The 23,259-nt window shown below is 45.2% G+C and overlaps 1 protein-coding gene across 3 annotated transcripts in view; it reads right to left on the bottom strand.

The window, feature by feature from the left end:
• LOC124031381 (rho guanine nucleotide exchange factor 10-like protein) overlaps window positions 1-23,259 on the bottom strand; it is a 188,179-nt gene that overhangs the window by 116,287 nt on the left and 48,633 nt on the right. For all 3 annotated transcript variants that reach the window (XM_046342537.1, XM_046342536.1, XM_046342538.1), the window contains one exon: window positions 4,057-4,184. In XM_046342537.1, the coding sequence (XP_046198493.1) occupies window positions 4,057-4,184 (128 nt within the window). The remainder of the gene's footprint in view (window positions 1-4,056; window positions 4,185-23,259) is intronic.

The following is a 23,259-nucleotide window of genomic DNA, read 5'->3' as shown; positions in this document are numbered from 1 at the left end:
AGACCTAGAGACTAAACAACAGCTTCTATTGCCAAGCTATCAGACTGTTGAACAGCCATCACTAGCCATATACCAGGTGATGCACACTGCTCACACACACACAAGCTATCACATACACACACACACACACTGTCCCATGTTATAGAGACATTAAACCACTGAACATAGTGTATTCTCAACATAACTCATTCTAATAGTTTAATTACACTGTTTATACACACCACACATTCATTTATATACTTGATTCTTTACATAGCTCAGTCTAATATATCTATTGCTGTACATTTCCTTCTTAGTAAATTGTGTGTAAATTAATCCGGTGTATATACTGTACGTATAGATTGCATTTGGATTACTGTTACAGTGCTATCTGGGTAGTTAATTACATTTGTTCCGACATTTCTTGATTTTTAATTAAACAAAAATATTATAACAATTTGTGTACTACATTTTACTGCATGGTTAGGAACCAGAACATAAGCATTTCTCTGCACCTGCTATAACATCTGCTAAACCTTAGATGCGATCAATAAACTTTGATTTGATTTGATTTGAAGGAGTAAGAGTCCTGTAACCACAGAGCCGTAACAAACAGCACATTTCACCTCCCCCTGTTTCAATCAGGATGGTGGAAGTGATGTAAAGGTCAGATGATACGGCATGCGCCGTTGGACCCTGAAGGTAGAGACGCCCAGATCAGATAAGAGAAGGGATGAGAGGGAGCATGAACTGCTAACACACAAAGAAGGAGCCAGGGAGCTGGATTAACAGGCCAGAATCCCCACTCCGCCCCCCTGCTCCTCGCCTCTTGGCCCCCGACATGCCTCTTACACCCTGGGTAAAAGCTGACAGTTCTGGACCTGAATGTGGGAATAATGTGATCCTTGAACAGGGGGAGCTCAGTGTGGAACTTTTAAAGGTCATAGGCCTCCAGTAGTGGCTCAGCACTCTGAGATCAGCAGCTGTGATTGCGCTACCATGTTACCTCTCAACAATGGCACACAGTTTTACATTCACCAACTCCTCCTGCTGACACTCATCCTTGCAGTCTCTATGCAATACTTGTCTTAAATGTTAGTTTTTCCTCTGTTCTACATGAATAAACAAGGTCACAGATACTACTTGCTTCAGGTTGAGTGATAAAAGATACAACAGCAGTACACATCCCCAGTGACTCGTATCTCTCTCTCTCGCTCTCTCAAATCTGCTTCTGTCATACCTGCCTGCTCAGACTGAGTGAGAGCGTGAGAAAAGACAAGGACAGAAAGATGTGAGTAAGATCTCCAAATTATTTGACATGTTGAAAAAGTGGGGCTTTCACACAGAGATGTAATTCATACCCTTCACTGCTTAAATACAGAAGAAGCAATTTGCTGAGGAAAGAGAGACATGAAGCAAGAGGGGAGGGAGAGGGGGAGAAAGATGAGAATGAAACTGGTCACTTCATCAGATTGCCAGGGAGGGTAATACTTGACGCTCACGCTGCTCCAAACATGCTAATCAGAACAGACTTGGAGTCCTCCCACCTCCTGATTGACATGCGCAGATGTGCTGGTACACAGGCAGCAAGGGGAAGTAGGCACGGGCATGATGGCGGAATAGAGTGGAGCAAGGACCCGGCCCACAGCCCAGACCCGGGCTGATGTATGGCTGCTGGTCACTGCTGAGGCACACATGTGACATTAATGCACAAAGAGTGGACAGACACTGAGAGGTCCTGTGGGAGCATCAGTGTGTCTAGACCAGACCTGGCTGGATGGGGAAATTCACAACTTAGCTGCTCATTGCGAGGGGAGTGAATGATGCACGTGCCATTTATGGATGGAGGGATGGAGGGAAGGGAGGTCCCTGCTCTGCGTGGCGGGATGGAGGGAAGGAAGGTCCCTGCTCTGCGTGGCGGGATGGAGGGAAGGAAGGTCCCTGCTCTGCGTGGAGGGATGGAGGAAAGGGAGGTCCCTGCTCTGTGTGGAGGGATGGAGGAAAGGGAGGTCCCTGCTCTGTGTGGAGGGATGGAGGAAAGGGAGGTCCCTGCTCTGCGTGGAGGGATGGAGGGAAGGAAGGTCCCTGCTCTGCATGGAGGGATGGAGGGAAGGGAGGTTCCTGCTCTGCGTGGAGGGATGGAGGGAATGGGGGCTGTGATGGGCTGCTTGCTTGGGAACTCTCCCAGGATGATAGGAGGGGACCGACTCAGTAAAGGGGGACCCTGCTGTGGACCCACTCTCCCTCCACCACTCTCACAGACAGAGCAAGACTGTATATCAACGTGTGTGCAAGATTGAGAATAGAGAGAAAACAAGAGAGAACAAAATAGAGAAAAGAGAGAAAAGAGAGAAAGGAGGCAGAGAGTGAGACACAGAGAGCAAGATGCCGAGAACAAGAGAGACACAAAGAGAGAAAGAAAGAAAAAGAGAGAAAGAAAGAGAGAGGTGTGCCCAGTCTGCCTTCTGCTCTCTCCTGCAATATGCCACCATTGCACCCTGGGTCGTGTCAGAATGGCTGAGGCGCCCACCGCGCCAACTGTCACCCCCCAACCCCCACCAATCACCACCATACCCAAGCCCTAAGGCACTCTGCTGGCCCTGCCACCTCAACAGCCAGCCCTGCCGGCCAAGCAACCACCCAGCCTCCAGCAACAATTAGTCTGCTATCAGACCCTGCTCAGCTCTCTCTCTTTATTACTTTACCACATGCCTCTCTTCACAATATACTATAACCATCCCTACACTATACACTGGAGTCCAGGTCTGTATAGTACTCTACTTGCTCAAAGCATTTCCCTCACTTTACATTGTAGAAACCTGCTTCTCTGTGTGGCAGAATGAGGTCTGTTGGCTGCTACAAACAAATAATGTTACACTATCTGATACAACCCACAGAGATGGGGTACGGGGGTCTCCCTCCCTGGTCCATGCTGCTGCTCATGACATTATCAATGGGACCAAGTGGTACTCCTCAACGGGGATGCTGGGACTTTCTTGTATGCATGACATCTGGCTCCACCAAACATTGAGAAAGCAGCTTGGCCCTGCAGGCCCAGTGTGGAACCACAGAGAGGGGGGGATGGGTACCAATCTGCAGTGCTCTGCTGCTCAAGCTGTCACTTTAGGTTGGATGGGTACATTTAGGCCCTCACTGCTGTCACCCTGCCTTGCCCCGTTTATGTTGTGGAGGTGGATCAAGGTCTCTTTCCCTCCCTGCTCATAATACTCCCCTCCTCCCCCTCTCATCCTCCACACACTAGCAGCCACAGCACGACTCCCACTCTAATCTGTCTTCATTCTCTATCCTCCTCCTCTACTCTCAGCTGAGTCCATAGCCACTTGAGCACATTACGATAAGCACATTCAGACTCATCACAGTGTGAGAGAATTATAGAAGCTCCCATTATGGAGCCTTTAGATTTAGTATATCTAAAAATGACAAAATTAACTGTCAGTCAAAGACCACTTTCTGTGTGTCCTTGAGCTGAACTACAATGGCTTTTTAATTTTTTTTTAAATTCTGTCCGAACAAATGAAAAACACACAATACTGGCTATACCTGTAATATGAATGGAACTCCATGAAAATAACATGGCAAATGCTGTCATTCCATTTGCGTTCTCAAGGAAGTGAATATGTGAACGATCAGTTAATGACAAATTGCGGTGCACACCTCTAATTTGCCAGCCAGCTGTGGCAGAGACGGTGTCAGGCTTTTAACACTGGCTGAGCGTAATGCCAGGTAATGTGCTCAGTGAGGTTAAGCCAACGCAACGTCAGGCTCCTGCATCATCATAACGTTAGCGCCCAGGCACATTAAAATGTTTGTCACCGGCCATTCTCTTTTAGTGTTGAGTGTGATGGCCTGTTTTCCGAGTTATGGATGAGGCAATTTCTCCAACAACCCATTTTGTGGAGTCAAGATGGCAGTGTAAAACAAGCCCTTGCAGTTCAATTTGTCGTCTTTAAATCGTAAAATCACACAAGTGTGAAGATAATGGATGAATTCTTCACATTGGGTGGTACTACAGTATGACTTTAACACAAGGCCCAGTAATATTGATGTAATACTCACTTGTCTGGTCTCCCAGGCACCTGCAGGCGTAAGCGGCACTTGTTGGCACTCTGAAGTTGATCCTCCTTGATCCGAATGAGTCTCTGTAGAGCTAGACACCAGTCCTGGGCCACAGTCGTGTTCAGGTTCTATGATCCACAAACACACAAGAACATTCTGCTGTGACAAGAAAATATAGCTACAGTACATACTCCCATGTGCACGATATTCTTCTATCGACTCCTACATGATGCACTTCTGTGTACATTCACAAGCTAACATTCATATCTCATGCTTGCACACACACCTTTAGATTTGGCCAGGGCAGTAAATTGCAATGTCCGTACTGTGAGACGCCTAAGACAGCGCTACAGGGAGACAGGACGGATAGCTGATCCTCTTTGCAGTGGCAGACCACATGTAACACCACCTGCACAGGATTGATACATCCGAACATCACACCTGCAGGACAGGTACAGATTGGAAATAACAACTGCCTGATTTACACCAGGAATGCACAATCCCTCCATCAGTGCTCAGACTGTCTGCAATAGGCTGAGAGAGGCTGGACTGAGGGCTTGTAGGCCTGTTGTAAGGCAGGTCCTCACCAGACATCACCAGCAACAACATTGCCTATGGGCACAAACCCACCGTCGCTGGACCAGACAGGACTGGCAAAAAGTGCTCTTCACTGACGAGTCACGATTTTGTATCACCAGAGGAGATGATTGGATTCGCGTTTATCATCGAAGGAATGAGCGTTACACCGAGGCCTGTACTCTGGAGCGGGATTGATTTGGAGGTGGAAGGTCCGTCATGGTCTGGGGTGGTGTGTCACAGCCTCATCGGACTGAGCTTGTTGTCATTGCAGGCAATCTTAACGATGTGCATTACAGGGAAGACAACCTCTTCTCTCATGTGGTACCCTTCCTGCAGGCTCATCCTGACATGACCCTCCAGCATGACAATGCCACCAGCCATACTGCTCATTCTGTGCGTCATTTCCTGCAAGACAGGAATGTCAGAGTTCTGCCATGGCCAGCGAAGAGCCCGGATCTCAATCCCTTTGAGCACGTCTGGGACCTGTTGCATCGGAGAGTGAGGGCTAGGGCCATTCCCCCCAGAAATGTCCGGGAACTTGCAGGTGCCTTGGTGGAAGAGTGGGGTAACAGCAAGAACTGGCAAATCTGGTGCAGTCCATGAGGAGGGGATGCACTGCAGTACTTAATGCAGCTTAATGCAGTGGCCACACCAGATACTGACTGTTACTTTTGATTTTGACCACCCCCCCCTCCCCCCTTTGTTCAGGGACACATTATTCCATTTCTCTGAGTCACATATCTGTGGAACTTGTTCAGTTTATGTCTCAGTTGTTGAATCTTATGTTCATACAAATATTTAGACATGTTAAGTTTCATGAAAATAAATGGTATTGACAGTGAGAGGATGTTTCTTTTTTGCTGAGTTTACTTACACTCTCTATTAAAAGAACCCTCCACCCCTTCCTCATAAAACTGCTTTGATTTACAGACATTTTCATCAACCCACGGCAAAGCACTTTATACCATCAAATACGTCATACACATTACATCTCCTACACCACTTTTACAGTTAAGTCCCCCCAGTCATACTGTAAGAATCAAATCAATTTATGAAGTCAATGAGCCATGCAGAAGTATTTCCTATATTTGTTTGGTGGACATTTATATTATAACTGGGTGGAGTGTGAAAATCAATAATATGGGGCAAAGCCTATTTTACTCCACCTTGAAAAAATAGAGATCCAAAAGGTCACCTTTCCACTTAGAGGCTCTTTGGTGATTGCTGGAGTATACTGTGACTGTGTTATGTACAGTAGCTTTAATGTGATTGTGGCTACTGGTAGGTGTCCTGATTTGAACACAACAGAGCTCACTGCAGGAGAGAGGGGCACTACATTATTCAGGAGATAGCCCTCAAATCTGTCACATCTCTGATTCTCTGTTTTTTATATTTTTTATATTTTATCAGGATCCCCCATGGGGATATCAAATGTATTTATGCTGTTATCAATTGGTGATTCCAGAAAGATCTGTAGCTTTTATATGATCACATTTTAATTGCATTTTAATTCTCCATTTTGAATTTCATTGTGAATGTTCCCAGAAATAGATTTCCCCAAATGTCTTCCTCTCTATCATCTTTGAATAACTATCATGCTTGTTGCTGTACAATGCCCTGCATTTAACAAAATAACAATGTTCATGCATTTTCAATATCCAATCAAATCAAAGCATTCTGTGTTCTCAGAGTTCAAACCTGCAGATAGTTGGGTTGTGGAAGAAAGAAATCACTTTACGAGTGCAAGCATTATTTTGACTTATCAGCTTTATGAAAAATTTGTCAAGCTGCAAATTAAATCTCTTTAAAGTAAAGACCATTGTTTTGCAGGTCAGGCTGCGGTTCACATTTTTAAAGAAGGTAATATGGATGTAGGCTTTTGTGAGTAACTCGGAGGCAGCATGGGCTATGAGGTGATGCAATAAATACTATAGTAGAACAACATGTTGGGTTTGGGCTGTGTATACCAAGTATGTCTCCTATAGCATTCCTACACTAAGTAGTGAGGCAGCGTGTTATATAATAAGTAGTAGGGTGGGCTGGTGTTACATAGTAATTAGTGGGGTGGTGTCATATAGTAAGAAGTGGGGTGGGCTGGTGTTACATAGTAATTAGTGGGGTGGTGTCATATAGTAAGATGTGGGGTGGGCTGGTGTTACATAGTAATTAGTGGGGTGGTGTCATATAGTAAGATGTGGGGTGGGCTGGTGTTACATAGTAATTAGTGGGGTGGTGTCATATAGTAAGAAGTGGGGTGGGCTGGTGTTACATAGTAATTAGTGGGGTGGTGTCATATAGTAAGAAGTGGGGTGGGCTGGTGTTACATAGTAATTAGTGGGGTGGTGTTATATAGTAAGAAGTGGGGTGGGCTGGTGTTACATAGTAATTAGTGGGGTGGTGTTATATAGTAAGAAGTGGGGTGGGCTGGTGTTACATAGTAATTAGTGGGGTGGTGTTATATAGTAAGAAGTGGGGTGGGCTGGTGTTACATAGTAATTAGTGGGGTGGTGTCATATAGTAAGATGTGGGGTGGGCTGGTGTTACATAGTAATTAGTGGGGTGGTTTTACATAGTAATTAGTGGGGTGGTGTTACATAGTAATTAGTGGGGTGGTGTCATATAGTAAGATGTGGGGTGGGCTGGTGTTACATAGTAATTAGTGGGGTGGTGTCATATAGTAAGAAGTGGGGTGGGCTGGTGTTACATAGTAATTAGTGGGGTGGTGTCATATAGTAAGAAGTGGGGTGGGCTGGTGTTACATAGTAATTAGTGGGCTGGTGTTACATAGTAATTAGTGGGGTGGTGTTACATAGTAATTAGTGGGCTGGTGTTACATAGTAATTAGTGGGCTGGTGTTACATAGTAATTAGTGGGGTGGTGTCATATAGTAAGATGTGGGGTGGGCTGGTGTTACATAGTAATTAGTGAGGTGGTGTCATATAGTAAGAAGTGGGGTGGGCTGGTGTTACATAGTAATTAGTGGGGTGGTGTTACATAGTAGTTAGTGGGGTGGTGTTACATAGTAATTAGTGGGGTGGTGTCATATAGTAAGATGTGGGGTGGGCTGGTGTTACATAGTAATTAGTGGGGTGGTGTTACATAGTAATTAGTGGGGTGGTGTTACATAGTAATTAGTGGGGTGGTGTCATATAGTAAGAAGTGGGGTGGGCTGGTGTTACATAGTAATTAGTGGGGTGGTGTTACATAGTAATTAGTGGGGTGGTGTTACATAGTAATTAGTGGGGTGGTGTCATATAGTAAGAAGTGGGGTGGGCTGGTGTTACATAGTAATTAGTGGGGTGGTGTTACATAGTAATTAGTGGGGTGGTGTTACATAGTAATTAGTGGGGTGGTGTCATATAGTAAGATGTGGGGTGGGCTGGTGTTACATAGTAATTAGTGGGGTGGTGTTACATAGTAATTAGTGGGGTGGTGTTACATAGTAATTAGTGGGGTGGTGTCATATAGTAAGATGTGGGGTGGGCTGGTGTTACATAGTAATTAGTGGGGTGGTGTCATATAGTAAGATGTGGGGTGGGCTGGTGTTATATAGTAATTAGTGGGGTGGTGTCATATAGTAAGAAGTGGGGTGGGCTGGTGTTACATAGTAATTAGTGGGGTGGTGTCATATAGTAAGAAGTGGGGTGGGCTGGTGTTACATAGTAATTAGTGGGGTGGTGTCATATAGTAAGAAGTGGGGTGGGCTGGTGTTATATAGTAAGAAGTGGGGTGGGCTGGTGTTATATAGTAAGAAGTGGGGTGGGCTGGTGTTATATAGTAAGAAGTGGGGTGGGCTGGTGTTATATAGTAAGAAGTGGGGTGGGCTGGTGTTATATAGTAAGAAGTGATTAGTGTAGTGTCAACAACGCAGCCACTGCCAGCTAGCCTACTTCAGCAGTACTGTATCATTTTTAATAATTTTAGTCAATAAGATTCTTGCTGGTGAACATTACGTGTAGTCCACTTGTCATTCCAATCTCCTTGCATTAGCGTAGCCTCTTCTGTAGCCTGTCAACTATGTGTCTGTCTATCCCTCTTCTCTCCTCTCTGCACAGACCATACAAACGCTCCACACCGCGTGGCCGCTGCCACCCTAATCTGGTGGTCCCAGCGCGCACGACCCACGTGGAGTTCCAGGTCTCCGGTAGCCTCTGGAACTGCCGATCTGCAGCCAACAAGGCAGAGTTCATCTCAGCCTATGCCTCCCTCCAGTCCCTCGACTTCTTGGCACTGACAGAAACATGGATCACCACAGATAACACTGTACTCCTACTGCTCTCTCTTCGTCCGCCCAGTCGGGGCTTCTGGTCAGCGGGGTGGTGGCATAGGGATCCTTATCTCTCCCATGTGGTCATTCTCTCTTTCTCCCTTACCCATCTGTCTATCGCCTCCTTTGAATTTCATGCTGTCACAGTTACCAGCCCTTTCAAGCTTAACATCCTTATCATTTATCGCCCTCCAGGTCCCCTCGGAGAGTTCATCAATGAGCTTGATGCCTTGATAAGCTCCTTTCCTGAGGACGGCTCACCTCTCACAGTTCTGGGCGACTTTAACCTCCCACGTCTACCTTTGACTCATTCCTCTCTGCCTCCTTCTTTCCACTCCTCTCCTCTTTTGACCTCACCCTCTCACCTTCCCCCTACTCACAAGGCAGGCAATGGCTCGACCTCATCTTTACTAGATGCTGTTCTTCCACTAACCTCATTGCAACTCCCCTCCAAGTCTCCGACCACTACCTTGTAGCTCTCATCCAACACTTCCCACACTGCCCCTACTCGGATGGGGTGTCCCAACCTTCGCTCTCTCTCCCCCGCTACTCTCTCCTCTTCCATCCTATCATCTCTTCCCTCTGCTCAAACCTTCTTCAACCTATCTCCTGATTCTGCCTCCTCAACCCTCCTCTCCTCCCTTTCTGCATCCTTTGACTCTCTATGTCCCCTATCTTCCAGGCCGGCTCGGTCCTCCCCTCCCGCTCCGTGGTTACTCAATGCGAGCTCACAGAACAAGGCCGAGCGGAAATGGAGGTGCCTCCCTGCGGACCTGGCATCCTTTCACTCCCTCCTCTCTACATTTTCCTCCTCTGTCTCTGCTGCTAAAGCCACTTTCTACCACTCTAAATTCCAAGCATCTGCCTCTAACCCTAGGAAGCTCTTTGCCACATTCTCCTCCCTCCTGAATCCTCCTCCCCCTCCCCCCTCCTCCCTCTCTGCAGATGACTTGTCAACCATTTTGAAAAGAAGATCGACGACATCCGATCCTCGTTTAGTCAAACAACACCGCTGGTTCTGCTCACACTGCCCTACCCTGTGCTCTGACCTCTTTCTCCCTCTCTCTCCAGATGAAATGTCTTGTGACGGGCCGCCCAACAACCTGCCCGTCGACCCTATCCCCTCCTCTCTTCTCCAGACCATTTCCGGAGACCTTCTCCCTTACCTCACCTCGCTCATCAACTTATCCCTGACCGCTGGCTACGTCCCTTCCGTCTTCAAGAGAGCGAGAGTTGCACCCCTTCTGAAAAAACCTACACTCGATCCCTCCGATGTCAACAACTACAGACCAGTATCCCTTCTTTCTTTTCTCTCCAAAACTCTTGAACGTGCCGTCCTTGGTCAGCTCTCCCGCTATCTCTCTCAGAATGACCTTCTTGATCCAAATCAGTCAGGTTTCAAGACTGTCATTCAACTGAGACTGTCTTCTCTGTATCACGGGGGTGCACCGCTAAAGCTAACTCTCTCTCCTCTGCTCTCATCCTTCTAGAGTATCGGCTGCCTTCGATACTGTGAACCATCAGATCCTCCTCTCCACCCTCTCCGAGTTGGGCATCTCCATATGCGCGGCCCACGCTTGGTGTGACAGGTCGCTCCTACCAGGTGGCGTGGCGAGAATCTGTCACCACGCGCTCTCACCACTGGTGTCCCCCAGGGCTCTGTTCTAGGCCCTCTCCTATTCTGCTATACACCAAGTCACTTGGCTCTGTCATAACCTCACATGGTGCAGACGACACACAATTAATCTTCTCCTTTCCCCCTTCTGATGACCAGGTGGCGTCGCATCTCTGCATGTCTGGCAGACATATGTGTGGATGACGGATAGTAAGACGGAGCTGCTCTTCCTCCCGGGGGACTGTTCCATGGCCATCACGGTTGACAACTCCATTGTGTCCTCCTCCCAGATAAGAAGATCCTGGACAACAAAGTTCTCAACTAACATCAAGGCGGTGGCCCGTTCCTGTAGGTTCATGCTCTACAACAGTGGGAGTACGACCCTGCCTCACACAGGAAGCGGCGCAGGTCCTAATCCAGGCACTTGTCATCTCCCGTCTGGATTACTGCAACTCGCTGTTGGCTGGGCTCCCTGGCCATTAAACCCCTACAACTCATGGCAGCCCATCTAGTGTTCAACCTTCCCAAGTCACGTACCCCGCTCCTCCGCTCTCTCCACTGGCTTCCAGTTAGCTCGCATCCGCTACAAGACCATGGTGCTTGTACGGAGCTGTGAGGGGAACGGCACCTCAGTACCTCCAGGCTCTGATCAGGCCCTACACCCAAATAAGGGCACTGCGTTCATCCACCTCTGGCCTGCTCGCCTCCCTACCACTGAGGAAGTACAGTTCCCGCTCAGCTCAGTCAAAACTGGTGCTCTGGCTCCCCAATGGTGGAACAAACTCCCTCACGACGCCAGGACAGCGGAGTCAATCACCACCTTCCGGAGACACCTGAAACCCCACCTCTTTAAGGAATACCTAGGATAGGATAAAGTAATCCTTCTCACCCCCCTTAAAATACTTAGATGCACTATTGTAAAGTGGTTGTTCCACTGGATGTCATAAGGTGAATGCACCAATTTGTAAGTCGCTCTGGATATAAATGTAAATGTAAATGTAAATGTAAGTGGGGTGGGCTGGTGTTATATAGTAAGCAGTGGGGTGAGCTGGTGTTATATAGTAAGAAGTGGGGTGGGCTGGTGTTATATAGTAAGAAGTGGGGTGGGCTGGTGTTATATAGTAAGAAGTGGGGTGGGCTGGTGTTATATAGTAAGAAGTGGGGTGGGCTGGTGTTATATAATAAGTATTGGGGTGGGCTGTTGTTATATAGTAAGCAGTGGGGTGGGGTGGGCTGGTGGTACATTGTATGTAGTGGGCTGGTGTTATATTGTAAGTAGTGGGGTTGTGTTATATTGTAAGTAGTGGGCTGGTGTTAAATAGTAAGAAGTGGGTTGGGGTGGTGTTATATAGTAAGTAGTGGGGTGGTGTTATATAGTAAGTAGTGGGGGGATGTTATATAGTAGGTAGTGGGGGGATGTTATATAGTAGGTAGTGGGGTGGAGTAGTGTTATATAGTAAGTAGTGGGTGGATGTTATATAGTAGGTAGTGGGGGGATGTTATATAGTAGGTAGTGGGGTGGTGTTATATATTAGGTAGTGGGGTGGAGTAGTGTTATATAGTAAGTAGTGGGCTAGTGTTATGTAGAAGTAGTGGGGTGGGCTGGTGTTATATAGTAAGTAGTGGGGTGGTGTTATATAGTAAGTAGTGGTGTTGTCTTATATTGTAAGTAGTGGTGTTGTGTTATATAGTAAGTAGTGGGATGGGCTGGTGTTACATAGTAATTAGTGGGGTGGTGTCATATAGTAAGATGTGGGGTGGGCTGGTGTTACATAGTAATTAGTGGGGTGGTGTCATATAGTAAGATGTGGGGTGGGCTGGTGTTACATAGTAATTAGTGGGGTGGTGTCATATAGTAAGATGTGGGTGGGCTGGTGTTACATAGTAATTAGTGGGGTGGTGTCATAAAGTAAGAAGTGGGGTGGGCTGGTGTTACATAGTAATTAGTGGGGTGGTGTCATATAGTAAGAAGTGGGGTGGGCTGGTGTTACATAGTAATTATGGGGTGGTGTCATATAGTAAGAAGTGGGGTGGGCTGGTGTAGTATAGAAGTGGGGTGGGCTGGTGTTATATAGTAAGAAGTGGGGTGGGCTGGTGTTATATAGTAAGAAGTGGGGTGGGCTGGTGTTATATAGTAAGAAGTGGGGTGGGCTGGTGTTATATAGTAAGAAGTGGGGTGGGCTGGTGTTATATAGTAAGAAGTGGGGTTGGTGTTATATAGTAAGCAGTGGGGTGAGCTGGTGTTATATAGGAAGTGGGGTGGGCTGGTGTTATATAGTAGTGGGGTGGGCTGGTGTTATATAGTAAGAAGTGGGGTGGGCTGGTGTTATATAGTAAGTAGTGGGGTGGGCTGGTGTTATATAATAAGTATTGGGGTGGGCTGTTGTTATATAGTAAGTAGTGGGGTGGGGTGGGCTGGTGGTACATTGTATGTAGTGGGCTGGTGTTATATTGTAAGTAGTGGGGTTGTGTTATATTGTAAGTAGTGGGCTGGTGTTAAATAGTAAGAAGTGGGTTGGGGTGGTGTTATATAGTAAGTAGTGGGGTGGTGTTATTAGTAGTGGGGGGATGTTATATAGTAGGTAGTGGGGGATGTTATATAGTAGGTAGTGGGGTGGAGTAGTGTTATATAGTAAGTAGTGGGTGGATGTTATATAGTAGGTAGTGGGGGGATGTTATATAGTAGGTAGTGGGGTGGTGTTATATATTAGGTAGTGGGGTGGAGTAGTGTTATATAGTAAGTAGTGGGCTAGTGTTATGTAGAAGTAGTGGGGTGGGCTGGTGTTATATAGTAAGTAGTGGGGTGGTGTTATATAGTAAGTAGCGGGATGGTGTTAGATAGTAAGTAGTGGCATGGTGTTATATAGTATGAGGTGGGGTGGTGTTATACAGAAGTAGTGGGGTGGTGTTATATAGTAAGTAGTGGGATAGGCTGGTGTTATATTGTAAGTAGTGGCATGGTGTTATATAGTATGAGGTGGGCTGGTGTTATAGAGTAAGTAGTGGGGTGGTGTTATATAGTAAGTAGTGGGATAGGCTGGTGTTATATTGTAAGTAGTGGCATGGTGTTATATAGTATGAAGTGGGGTGGTGTTATATAGTAAGTAGTGGTGTGGGGTTATATTGTAGGTAGTGGGATGGTGTTATATAGTAAGTAGTGGGGAAGTGTTATATTGTAAGTAGTGGGGTGGGCTGGTGTTATATAGTAAGAGTTGGGCGGGTGTTATATAGTAAATAGTGGGGTGGGCTGGTGTTATATAGTAAGTATTGGGGTGGTGTTACATTGTAAGTAGTGGGGTGGAGTGGTGTCATATAGTAAGTAGTGGGGTGGAGTGGTGTCATATAGTAAGTAGTGGGGTGGGGTGGTGTCAAATAGTAAGTAGTGGGGTGGAGTGGTGTCATATAGTAAGTAGTGGGGTAGAGTCATATTGTAAGTAGTGGGGTAGAGTGGTGTCAAATAGTAAGTAGTGGGGTAGAGTCATATTGTAAGTAGTGGGGTGGAGTCATATAGTAAGGTGTCATATTGTAAGTAGTGGGGTAGAGTCATATAGTAAGTAGTGGGGTGGAGTCATATTGGTGGTAAGTCATATTGTAAGTAGTGGGGTGGAGTCATATAGTAAGTAGTGGGGTGGTGTCATATAGTAAGTAGTGGGGTAGAGTCATATTGTAAGTAGTGGGGTAGAGTCATATTGTAAGTAGTGGGGTAGAGTCATATTGTAAGTAGTGGGGTAGAGTCATATTGTAAGTAGTGGGGTAGAGTCATATTGTAAGTAGTGGGGTAGAGTCATATTGTAAGTAGTGGGGTAGAGTCATATTGTAAGTAGTGGGGTGGAGTGGTGTCAAATAGTAAGTAGTGGGGTGGAGTGGTGTCATATAGTAAGTAGTGGGGTGGAGTCATATAGTAAGTAGTGGGGTGGAGTCATATTGTAAGTAATGGGGTAGAGTCATATTGTAAGTAGTGGGGTGGAGTCATATAGTAAGTAGTGGGGTGATGTCATATAGTAAGTAGTGGGGTAGAGTCATATAGTAAGTAGTGGGGTGGAGTCATATTGTAAGTAGTGGGGTAGAGTCATATTGTAAGTAGTGGGGTGGAGTCATATAGTAAGTAGTGGGGTAGAGTCATATTGTAAGTAGTGGGGTGGAGTCATATAGTAAGTAGTGGGGTAGAGTCATATTGTAAGTAGTGGGGTGGTGTCATATAGTAAGTAGTGGGGTAGAGTCATATTGTAAGTAGTGGGGTGGAGTCATATAGTAAGTAGTGGGGTGGTGTCATATAGTAAGTAGTGGGGTAGAGTGGTGTTACATAGTAAGTAGTGGGGTTGAGTGGTGTTATATAGTAAGTAGTGGGGTGGAGTGGTGTTCATAGTAAGTAGTGGGGTGGTGTTATATAGTAAGTAGTGGGGTAGAGTCATATTGTAAGTAGTGGGGTGGAGTCATATAGTAAGTAGTGGGGTGGAGTGGTGTTACATAGTAAGTAGTGGGGTAGAGTCATATTGTAAGTAGTGGGGTGGAGTCATATAGTAAGTAGTGGGGTGGTGTCATATAGTAAGTAGTGGGGTGGAGTGGTGTTACATAGTAAGTAGTGGGGTTGAGTGGTGTTATATAGTAAGTAGTGGGGTGGGCTGGTGTTATATAGTAAGTAGTGGGGTGGTGTTATATAGTAATATGGGCTGGGGTTATATAGTAAGTAGTGGCGTGGGGTGGTGTACTATAGTAAGAAGTTGGGTGGGGTTGTGTTATACAGTAAGTAGTGGGGTGATGTTATATAGTAAATAGTGGGGTGGTGTTATATAGTAAGTAGTTGGGTGGGGTGGGCTGGTGTTATATAGTAAGTAGTGGGGTGGTGTTACATAGTAAGTAGTGGGGTGGGCTGGTGTTATATAGTAAGTACTGGGGTGGTGTTATATAGTAAATAGTGGGGTGGTGTTAAATTATGAGTAGTGGGGTGGAGTGGTGTCATATAGTAAGTAGTGGGCTAGTGTTACAAAGTAAGTAGTGGGGTTGAGTGGTGTTATATAGTAAGTAGTGGGGTGGGCTGGTGTTATATAGTAAGTAGTGGTGTGGGGTGGTGTTATGTAGTAAGTAGTGGGTGGGGTTATATAGTAAGTAGTGGGGTGGGCTGGGGTTATATAGTAAGTAGTGGGGTGGGCTGGTGTTATATAGTAAGTAGTGGTGTGGGGTGGTGTTATGTAGTAAGTAGTGGTGTGGGGTGGTGTTATGTAGTAAGTAGTGGTGTGGGGTTATATAGTAAGTAGTGGGGTGGGCTGGTGTTATATAGTAAGTAGTGGTATGGGGTGGTGTTACGTAGTAAGTAGTGGTGTGGGGTGGTGTTACATAGTAAGTAGTGGTGTGGGGTGGTGTTACATAGTAAGTAGTGGGGTGTTATGTAGTAAGTAGTGGTGTCATATATAGTAAGTAGTGGGGTGGGCTGGTGTTATATAGTAAGTAGTGGTATGGGGTGGTGTTATGTAGTAAGTAGTGGTGTAGGGTTATATTGTAAGTAGTGGGGTGTTATATTGAAAGTGTCATATAGTAAGTAGTGGGGTGGGGTGGTGTCATATAGTAAGTAGTGGGGTTGTGTTATACAGTAAGTAGTGGGGTGATGTTATATAGTAAGTAGTGGGGTGGTGTTACATAGTTAGTAGTGGGGTGTTATATATTAAGTATTGGGTCGGGGGTGGTGTTATATAGTAAGAATTGGGGTGGGCTAGTGTTACATAGTAAGTAGTGGGGTTGAGTGGTGTTACATAGTAAGTAGTGGGGTTGAGTGGTGTTATATAGTAAGTAGCGGGCTGGTGTTATATAGTAATTAGTGGAGTGGGCTGGTGTTATATTGTAAGCAGTGGGGTGGGCTGGTGTTACATAGTAAGTAGTGGGGTTGGATGGTGTTACATAGTAAGTAGTGGGGAGGGCTGGTGTTATATAGTAAGTGGTGGGGTGGTGTTATATAGTAAATAGTGGGGTAGTGTTATATAGTAAGTAGTGGGTTGGGGTGGGCTGGTGTTATATAGTAAGTCGTGGGGTGGGATGGTGTTATGTACTAAGTAGTGGTGTGGGGTTATATTGTAAGTAGTGGGATGGTGTTATATAGTAAGTAGTGGGGAAGTGTTATATTGTAAGTAGTGCTGGTGTTATATAGTAAGTCGGGTGTTATATAGTAAGTAGTGGGGTGGGCTGGTGTTATATAGTAAGTATTGGGGTGGTGTTACATTGTAAGTAGTGGGGTGGGATGGTGTTATGTACTAAGTAGTGGTGTGGGGTTATATTGTAAGTAGTGGGGTGGTGTCATATTGTAAGTAGTGGGGGGTCATATTGTAAGTAGTGGGGTAGAGTCATATTGTAAGTAGTGGGGTAGAGTCATATTGTAAGTAGTGGGGTAGAGTCATATTGTAAGTAGTGGGGTAGAGTCATATTGTAAGTAGTGGGGTAGAGTCATATAGTAAGTAGTGGGGTGGAGTGGTGTCAAATAGTAAGTAGTGGGGTGGAGTGGTGTCATATAGTAAGTAGTGGGGTGGAGTCATATAGTAAGTAGTGGGGTGGAGTCATATTGTAAGTAGTGGGGTAGAGTCATATTGTAAGTAGTGGGGTGGAGTCATATAGTAAGTAGTGGGGTGATGTCATATAGTAAGTAGTGGGGTAGAGTCATATAGTAAGTAGTGGGGTGGAGTCATATTGTAAGTAGTGGGGTGGAGTCATATTGTAAGTAGTGGGGTGGAGTCATATAGTAAGTAGTGGGGTAGAGTCATATTGTAAGTAGTGGGGTGGAGTCATATAGTAAGTAGTGGGGTAGAGTCATATTGTAAGTAGTGGGGTGGTGTCATATAGTAAGTAGTGGGGTAGAGTCATATTGTAAGTAGTGGGGTGGAGTCATATAGTAAGTAGTGGGGTGGTGTCATATAGTAAGTAGTGGGGTAGAGTGGTGTTACATAGTAAGTAGTGGGGTTGAGTGGTGTTATATAGTAAGTAGTGGGGTGGAGTGGTGTTACATAGTAAGTAGTGGGGTGGTGTTATATAGTAAGTAGTGGGGTAGAGTCATATTGTAAGTAGTGGGGTGGAGTCATATAGTAAGTAGTGGGGTGGAGTCATATAGTAAGTAGTGGGGTGGAGTGGTGTTACATAGTAAGTAGTGGGGTAGAGTCATATTGTAAGTAGTGGGGTGGAGTCATATAGTAAGTAGTGGGGTGGTGTCATATAGTAAGTAGTGGGGTGGAGTGGTGTTACATAGTAAGTAGTGGGGTTGAGTGGTGTTATATAGTAAGTAGTGGGGTGGGCTGGTGTTATATAGTAAGTAGTGGGGTGGTGTTATATAGTAAGTAGTGGGCTGGGGTTATATAGTAAGTAGTGGCGTGGGGTGGTGTACTATAGTAAGAAGTTGGGTGGGGTTGTGTTATACAGTAAGTAGTGGGGTGATGTTATATAGTAAATAGTGGGGTGGTGTTATATAGTAAGTAGTTGGGTGGGGTGGGCTGGTGTTATATAGTAAGTAGTGGGGTGGTGTTACATAGTAAGTAGTGGGGTGGGCTGGTGTTATATAGTAAGTACTGGGGTGGTGTTATATAGTAAATAGTGGGGTGGTGTTAAATTATGAGTAGTGGGGTGGAGTGGTGTCATATAGTAAGTAGTGGGCTAGTGTTACAAAGTAAGTAGTGGGGTTGAGTGGTGTTATATAGTAAGTAGTGGGGTGGGCTGGTGTTATATAGTAAGTAGTGGTGTGGGGTGGTGTTATGTAGTAAGTAGTGGTGTGGGGTTATATAGTAAGTAGTGGGGTGGGCTGGGGTTATATAGTAAGTAGTGGGGTGGGCTGGTGTTATATAGTAAGTAGTGGTGTGGGGTGGTGTTATGTAGTAAGTAGTGGTGTGGGGTGGTGTTATGTAGTAAGTAGTGGTGTGGGGTTATATAGTAAGTAGTGGGGTGGGCTGGTGTTATATAGTAAGTAGTGGTATGGGGTGGTGTTACGTAGTAAGTAGTGGTGTGGGGTGGTGTTACATAGTAAGTAGTGGTGTGGGGTGGTGTTACATAGTAAGTAGTGGTGTGGGGTGGTGTTATGTAGTAAGTAGTGGTGTGGGGTTATATAGTAAGTAGTGGGGTGGGCTGGTGTTATATAGTAAGTAGTGGTATGGGGTGGTGTTATGTAGTAAGTAGTGGTGTAGGGTTATATTGTAAGTAGTGGGTGGAATGGTGTTATATTGAAAGTGTTGGGCTGGTGTTATATAGTAAGTAGTGGGGTGGGGTGGGGTGGTGTTCTATAGTAAGTAGTTGGCTGGGGTGGTGTTTTATAGTAAGTAGTGGGGTGGGGTTGTGTTATACAGTAAGTAGTGGGGTGATGTTATACAGTAAGTAGTGGGGTGGTGTTACATAGTTAGTAGTGGGGTGGGCTTGTGTTATATATTAAGTATTGGGTCGGGGTGGTGTTATATAGTAAGAATTGGGGTGGGCTAGTGTTACATAGTAAGTAGTGGGGTTGAGTGGTGTTACATAGTAAGTAGTGGGGTTGAGTGGTGTTATATAGTAAGTAGCGGGCTGGTGTTATATAGTAATTAGTGGAGTGGGCTGGTGTTATATTGTAAGCAGTGGGGTGGGCTGGTGTTACATAGTAAGTAGTGGGGTTGGATGGTGTTACATAGTAAGTAGTGGGGAGGGCTGGTGTTATATAGTAAGTGGTGGGGTGGTGTTATATAGTAAATAGTGGGGTAGTGTTATATAGTAAGTAGTGGGTTGGGGTGGGCTGGTGTTATATAGTAAGTCGTGGGGTGGTGTTATATAGTAAGTAGTGGGGTGGGATGGTGTTATGTACTAAGTAGTGGTGTGGGGTTATATTGTAAGTAGTGGGATGGTGTTATATAGTAAGTAGTGGGGAAGTGTTATATTGTAAGTAGTGGGGTGTGCTGGTGTTATATAGTAAGTGTTGGGCGGGTGTTATATAGTAAATAGTGGGGTGGGCTGGTGTTATATAGTAAGTATTGGGGTGGTGTTACATTGTAAGTAGTGGGGTGGAGTGGTGTCATATAGTAAGTAGTGGGGTGGAGTGGTGTTATATAGTAAGAAGTGGGGTGGTGTCATATAGTAAGTATTGGGGTGGAGTGGTGTTACATAGTAATTAGTGGAGTGGGCTGGTGTTATATTGTAAGCAGTGGGGTGGGCTGCTGTTACATAGTAAGTAGTGGGGAGGGCTGGTGTTATATAGTAAGTAGTGGGGTGGTGTTACATAGTTAGTAGTGGGGTGGGCTTGTGTTATATATTAAGTATTTGGTCGGGGTGGTGTTATATAGTAAGAATTGGGGTTGAGTGGTGTTATATAGTAAGTAGTGGGGTGGGCTGGTGTTACATAGTAAGCAGTGGGGTTGGATGGTGTTACATAGTAAGTAGTGGGGAGGGCTGGTGTTATATAGTAAGTGGTGGGGTGGTGTTATATAGTAAGTAGTGGGCTAGTGTTACATAGTAAGTAGTGGGGTTGAGTGGTGTTATATAGTAAGTAGTGGGGTGGGCTGGTGTTACATAGTAAGTAGTGGGGTTGAGTGGTGTTATATAGTAAGTAGTGGGGTGGGCTGGTGTTACATAGTAAGCAGTGGGGTTGGATGGTGTTACATAGTAAGTAGTGGGGAGGGCTGGTGTTATATAGTAAGTGGTGGGGTGGTGTTATATAGTAAGTAGCGGGCTGGTGTTATATAGTAATTAGTGGAGTGGGCTGGTGTTACATAGTAAGCAGTGGGGTTGGATGGTGTTACATAGTAAGTAGTGGGGAGGGCTGGTGTTATATAGTAAGTGGTGGGGTGGTGTTATATAGTAAATAGTGGGGTGGTGTTATATAGTAAGTAGTGGGTTGGGGTGGGCTGGTGTTATATAGTAAGTCGTGGGGTGGTGTTATATAGTAAGTAGTGGGGTGGGATGGTGTTATGTACTAAGTAGTGGTGTGGGGTTATATTGTAAGTAGTGGGATGGTGTTATATAGTAAGTAGTGGGGCAGTGTTATATTGTAAGTAGTGGGGTGTGCCGGTGTTATATAGTAAGTGTGGGGCGGGTGTTATATAGTAAATAGTGGGGTGGGCTGGTGTTATATAGTAAGTATTGGGGTGGTGTTACATTGTAAGTAGTGGGGTGGAGTGGTGTCATATAGTAAGTAGTGGGGTGGAGTGGTGTTATATAGTAATTAGTGGAGTGGGCTGGTGTTATATTGTAAGCAGTGGGGTGGGCTGCTGTTACATAGTAAGTAGTGGGGAGGGCTGGTGTTATATAGTAAGTAGTGGGGTGGTGTTATATAGTAAATAGTGGGGTGGTGTTATATTGTAAGTAGTGGGGTGGGGTGGAGTGGTGTTGTATAGAAAGAAGTGGGATGGTGTTACATAGTAAGTAGTGGGGTGGGCTGGTGTTATATAGTAAGTGATGGGCTGGTGTTATATAGTAAATAGTGGGGTGGGCTGGTGTTATATTAAATAAGTATTGGGGTAGTGTTAAATTGTAAATAGTGGGGTGGAGTGGTGTCATATAGTAAGTAGTGGGCTGGTGTTATATAGTAAGTAGTGGGGTGGTGTTATATAGTAAGTAGTGGGGTGGTGTTATATAGTAAGTAGTGGGCTGGTGTTATAAAGTAAGTGATGGGCTGGTGTTATATATAAGTGATGGGCTGGTGTTATATAGTAAATAGTGGGGTGGGCTAGTGTTATATAGTAAATAGTGGGGTAGTGTTAATTGTAAATAGTGGGGTGGAGTGGTGTCATATAGTAAGTAGTGGGGTGGGGTGGTGTTATATAGTAAGTAGTGGGGTGGTGTTCTATAGTAAGTAGTGGGGTGGTGTCATATAGTAAGTAGTGGGGTGGGGTGGTGTTCTATAGTAAGTAGTGGGGTGGAGTGGTGTCATATAGTAAGTAGTGGGCTGGTGTTATATAGTAAGTAGTGGGGTGGTGTTATATAGTAAGTAGTGGGGTGGTGTTATATAGTAAGTAGTGGGCTGGTGTTATAAAGTAAGTGATGGGCTGGTGTTATATATAAGTGATGGGCTGGTGTTATATAGTAAATAGTGGGGTGTGTTATATAGCTAGTGTTATATAGTAAATAGTGGGGTGGGCTAGTGTTATATAGTAAGTAGTGGGGTGGGGTAGTGTTAATTGTAAATAGTGGGGTGGAGTGGTGTCATATAGTAAGTAGTGGGGTGGGGTGGTGTTATATAGTAAGTAGTGGGGTGGTGTTATATAGTAAATCGTGGGCTGGTGTTATATAGTAAGTAGTGGGGTGGTGTTATATAGTAAGTAGTGGGGTGGTGTTATATAGTAAGTAGTGGGGTGGTGTTATATAGTAAGTAGTGGGGTGGTATTATATAGTAAGTAGTGGGGTGTGTATTATATTGTAAGTCATATAGTAAGTGGGGCGGTGTTGTTATATAGTAAGTAGTGGGATGGATTGGTGTTATATAGTAAGTAGTGGGGTGGTGTTATATAGTAAGTAGTGGGCTGGTGTTATACAGTAAGTAGTGGGGTGGTGTTATATAGTAAGTAGTGGGGTGGGGTGGTGTTATATAGTAAGTATTGGGGTAGTGTTAAATTGTAAACAGTGGCGTGGAGTGGTGTCATATAGTAAGTAGTGGGATGGTGTTATATAGTAAGTAGTGGGGTGGTGTTATATAGTAAGTAGTGGGGTGGTATTACATTGTAAGTAGTGGGGTGGAGTGGTGTCATATAGTAAGTCGTGGGCTGGTGTTATATAGTAAGTAGTGGGGTGGTGTTATATAGTAAGTAGTGGGGTGGTGTTATATAGTAAGTAGTGGGGTGGTGTTATATTGTAAGTAGTGGGCTGGTGTTATATTGTAAGTAGTGGGCTGGTGTTATACAGTAAGTAGTGGGGTGGTGTTATATAGTAAGTAGTGGGGTGGGGTGGTGTTATATAGTAAGTAGTGGGGTGGGGTGGTGTTCTATAGTAAGTAGTGGGGTGGAGTGGTGTTATATAGTAAGTAGTGGGGTGGGGTGGTGTTCTATAGTAAGTAGTGGGGTGGTATTACATTGTAAGTAGTGGGGTGGAGTGGTGTCATATAGTAAGTCGTGGGCTGGTGTTATATAGTAAGTAGTGGGGTGGTGTTATATAGTAAGTAGTGGGATGGTGTTACATTGTAAGTAGTGGGGTGGGGTGGTGTTCTATAGTAAGTAGTGGGGTGGAGTGGTGTCATATAGTAAGTAGTGGGGTGGTGTTATATAGTAAGTAGTGGGATGGTGTTACATTGTAAGTAGTGGGGTGGGGTGGTGTTCTATAGTAAGTAGTGGCGTGGAGTGGTGTCATATAGTAAGTAGTGGGGTGGTGTTATATAGTAAGTAGTGGGATGGTGTTACATTGTAAGTAGTGGGGTGGGGTGGTGTTCTATAGTAAGTAGTGGGGTGGAGTGGTGTCATATAGTAAGTAGTGGGGTGGGGTGGTGTTCTATAGTAAGTAGTGGGGTGGAGTGGTGTTATATAGTAAGTAGTGGGGTGGGGTGGTGTTCTATAGTAAGTAGTGGGGTGGAGTGGTGTTATATAGTAAGTAGTGGGGTGGGGTGGTGTTCTATAGTAAGTAGTGGGGTGGAGTGGTGTTATATAGTAAGTAGTGGGGTGGAGTGGTGTCATATAGTAAGTCGTGGGCTGGTGTTATATAGTAAGTAGTGGGGTGGTGTTATATAGTAAGTAGTGGGGTGGTGTTATATAGTAAGTAGTGGGGTGGTGTTATATTGTAAGTAGTGGGCTGGTGTTATACAGTAAGTAGTGGGATGGATTGGTGTTATATA

The sequence above is a fragment of the Oncorhynchus gorbuscha genome, linkage group LG03 (assembly GCF_021184085.1).
Source record: "Oncorhynchus gorbuscha isolate QuinsamMale2020 ecotype Even-year linkage group LG03, OgorEven_v1.0, whole genome shotgun sequence".
Lineage (NCBI taxonomy): Eukaryota > Metazoa > Chordata > Actinopteri > Salmoniformes > Salmonidae > Oncorhynchus > Oncorhynchus gorbuscha.
The sequence above is the reverse complement of the archived record's forward strand: the minus strand, read 5'-3'. Positions and strand labels throughout refer to the sequence as shown.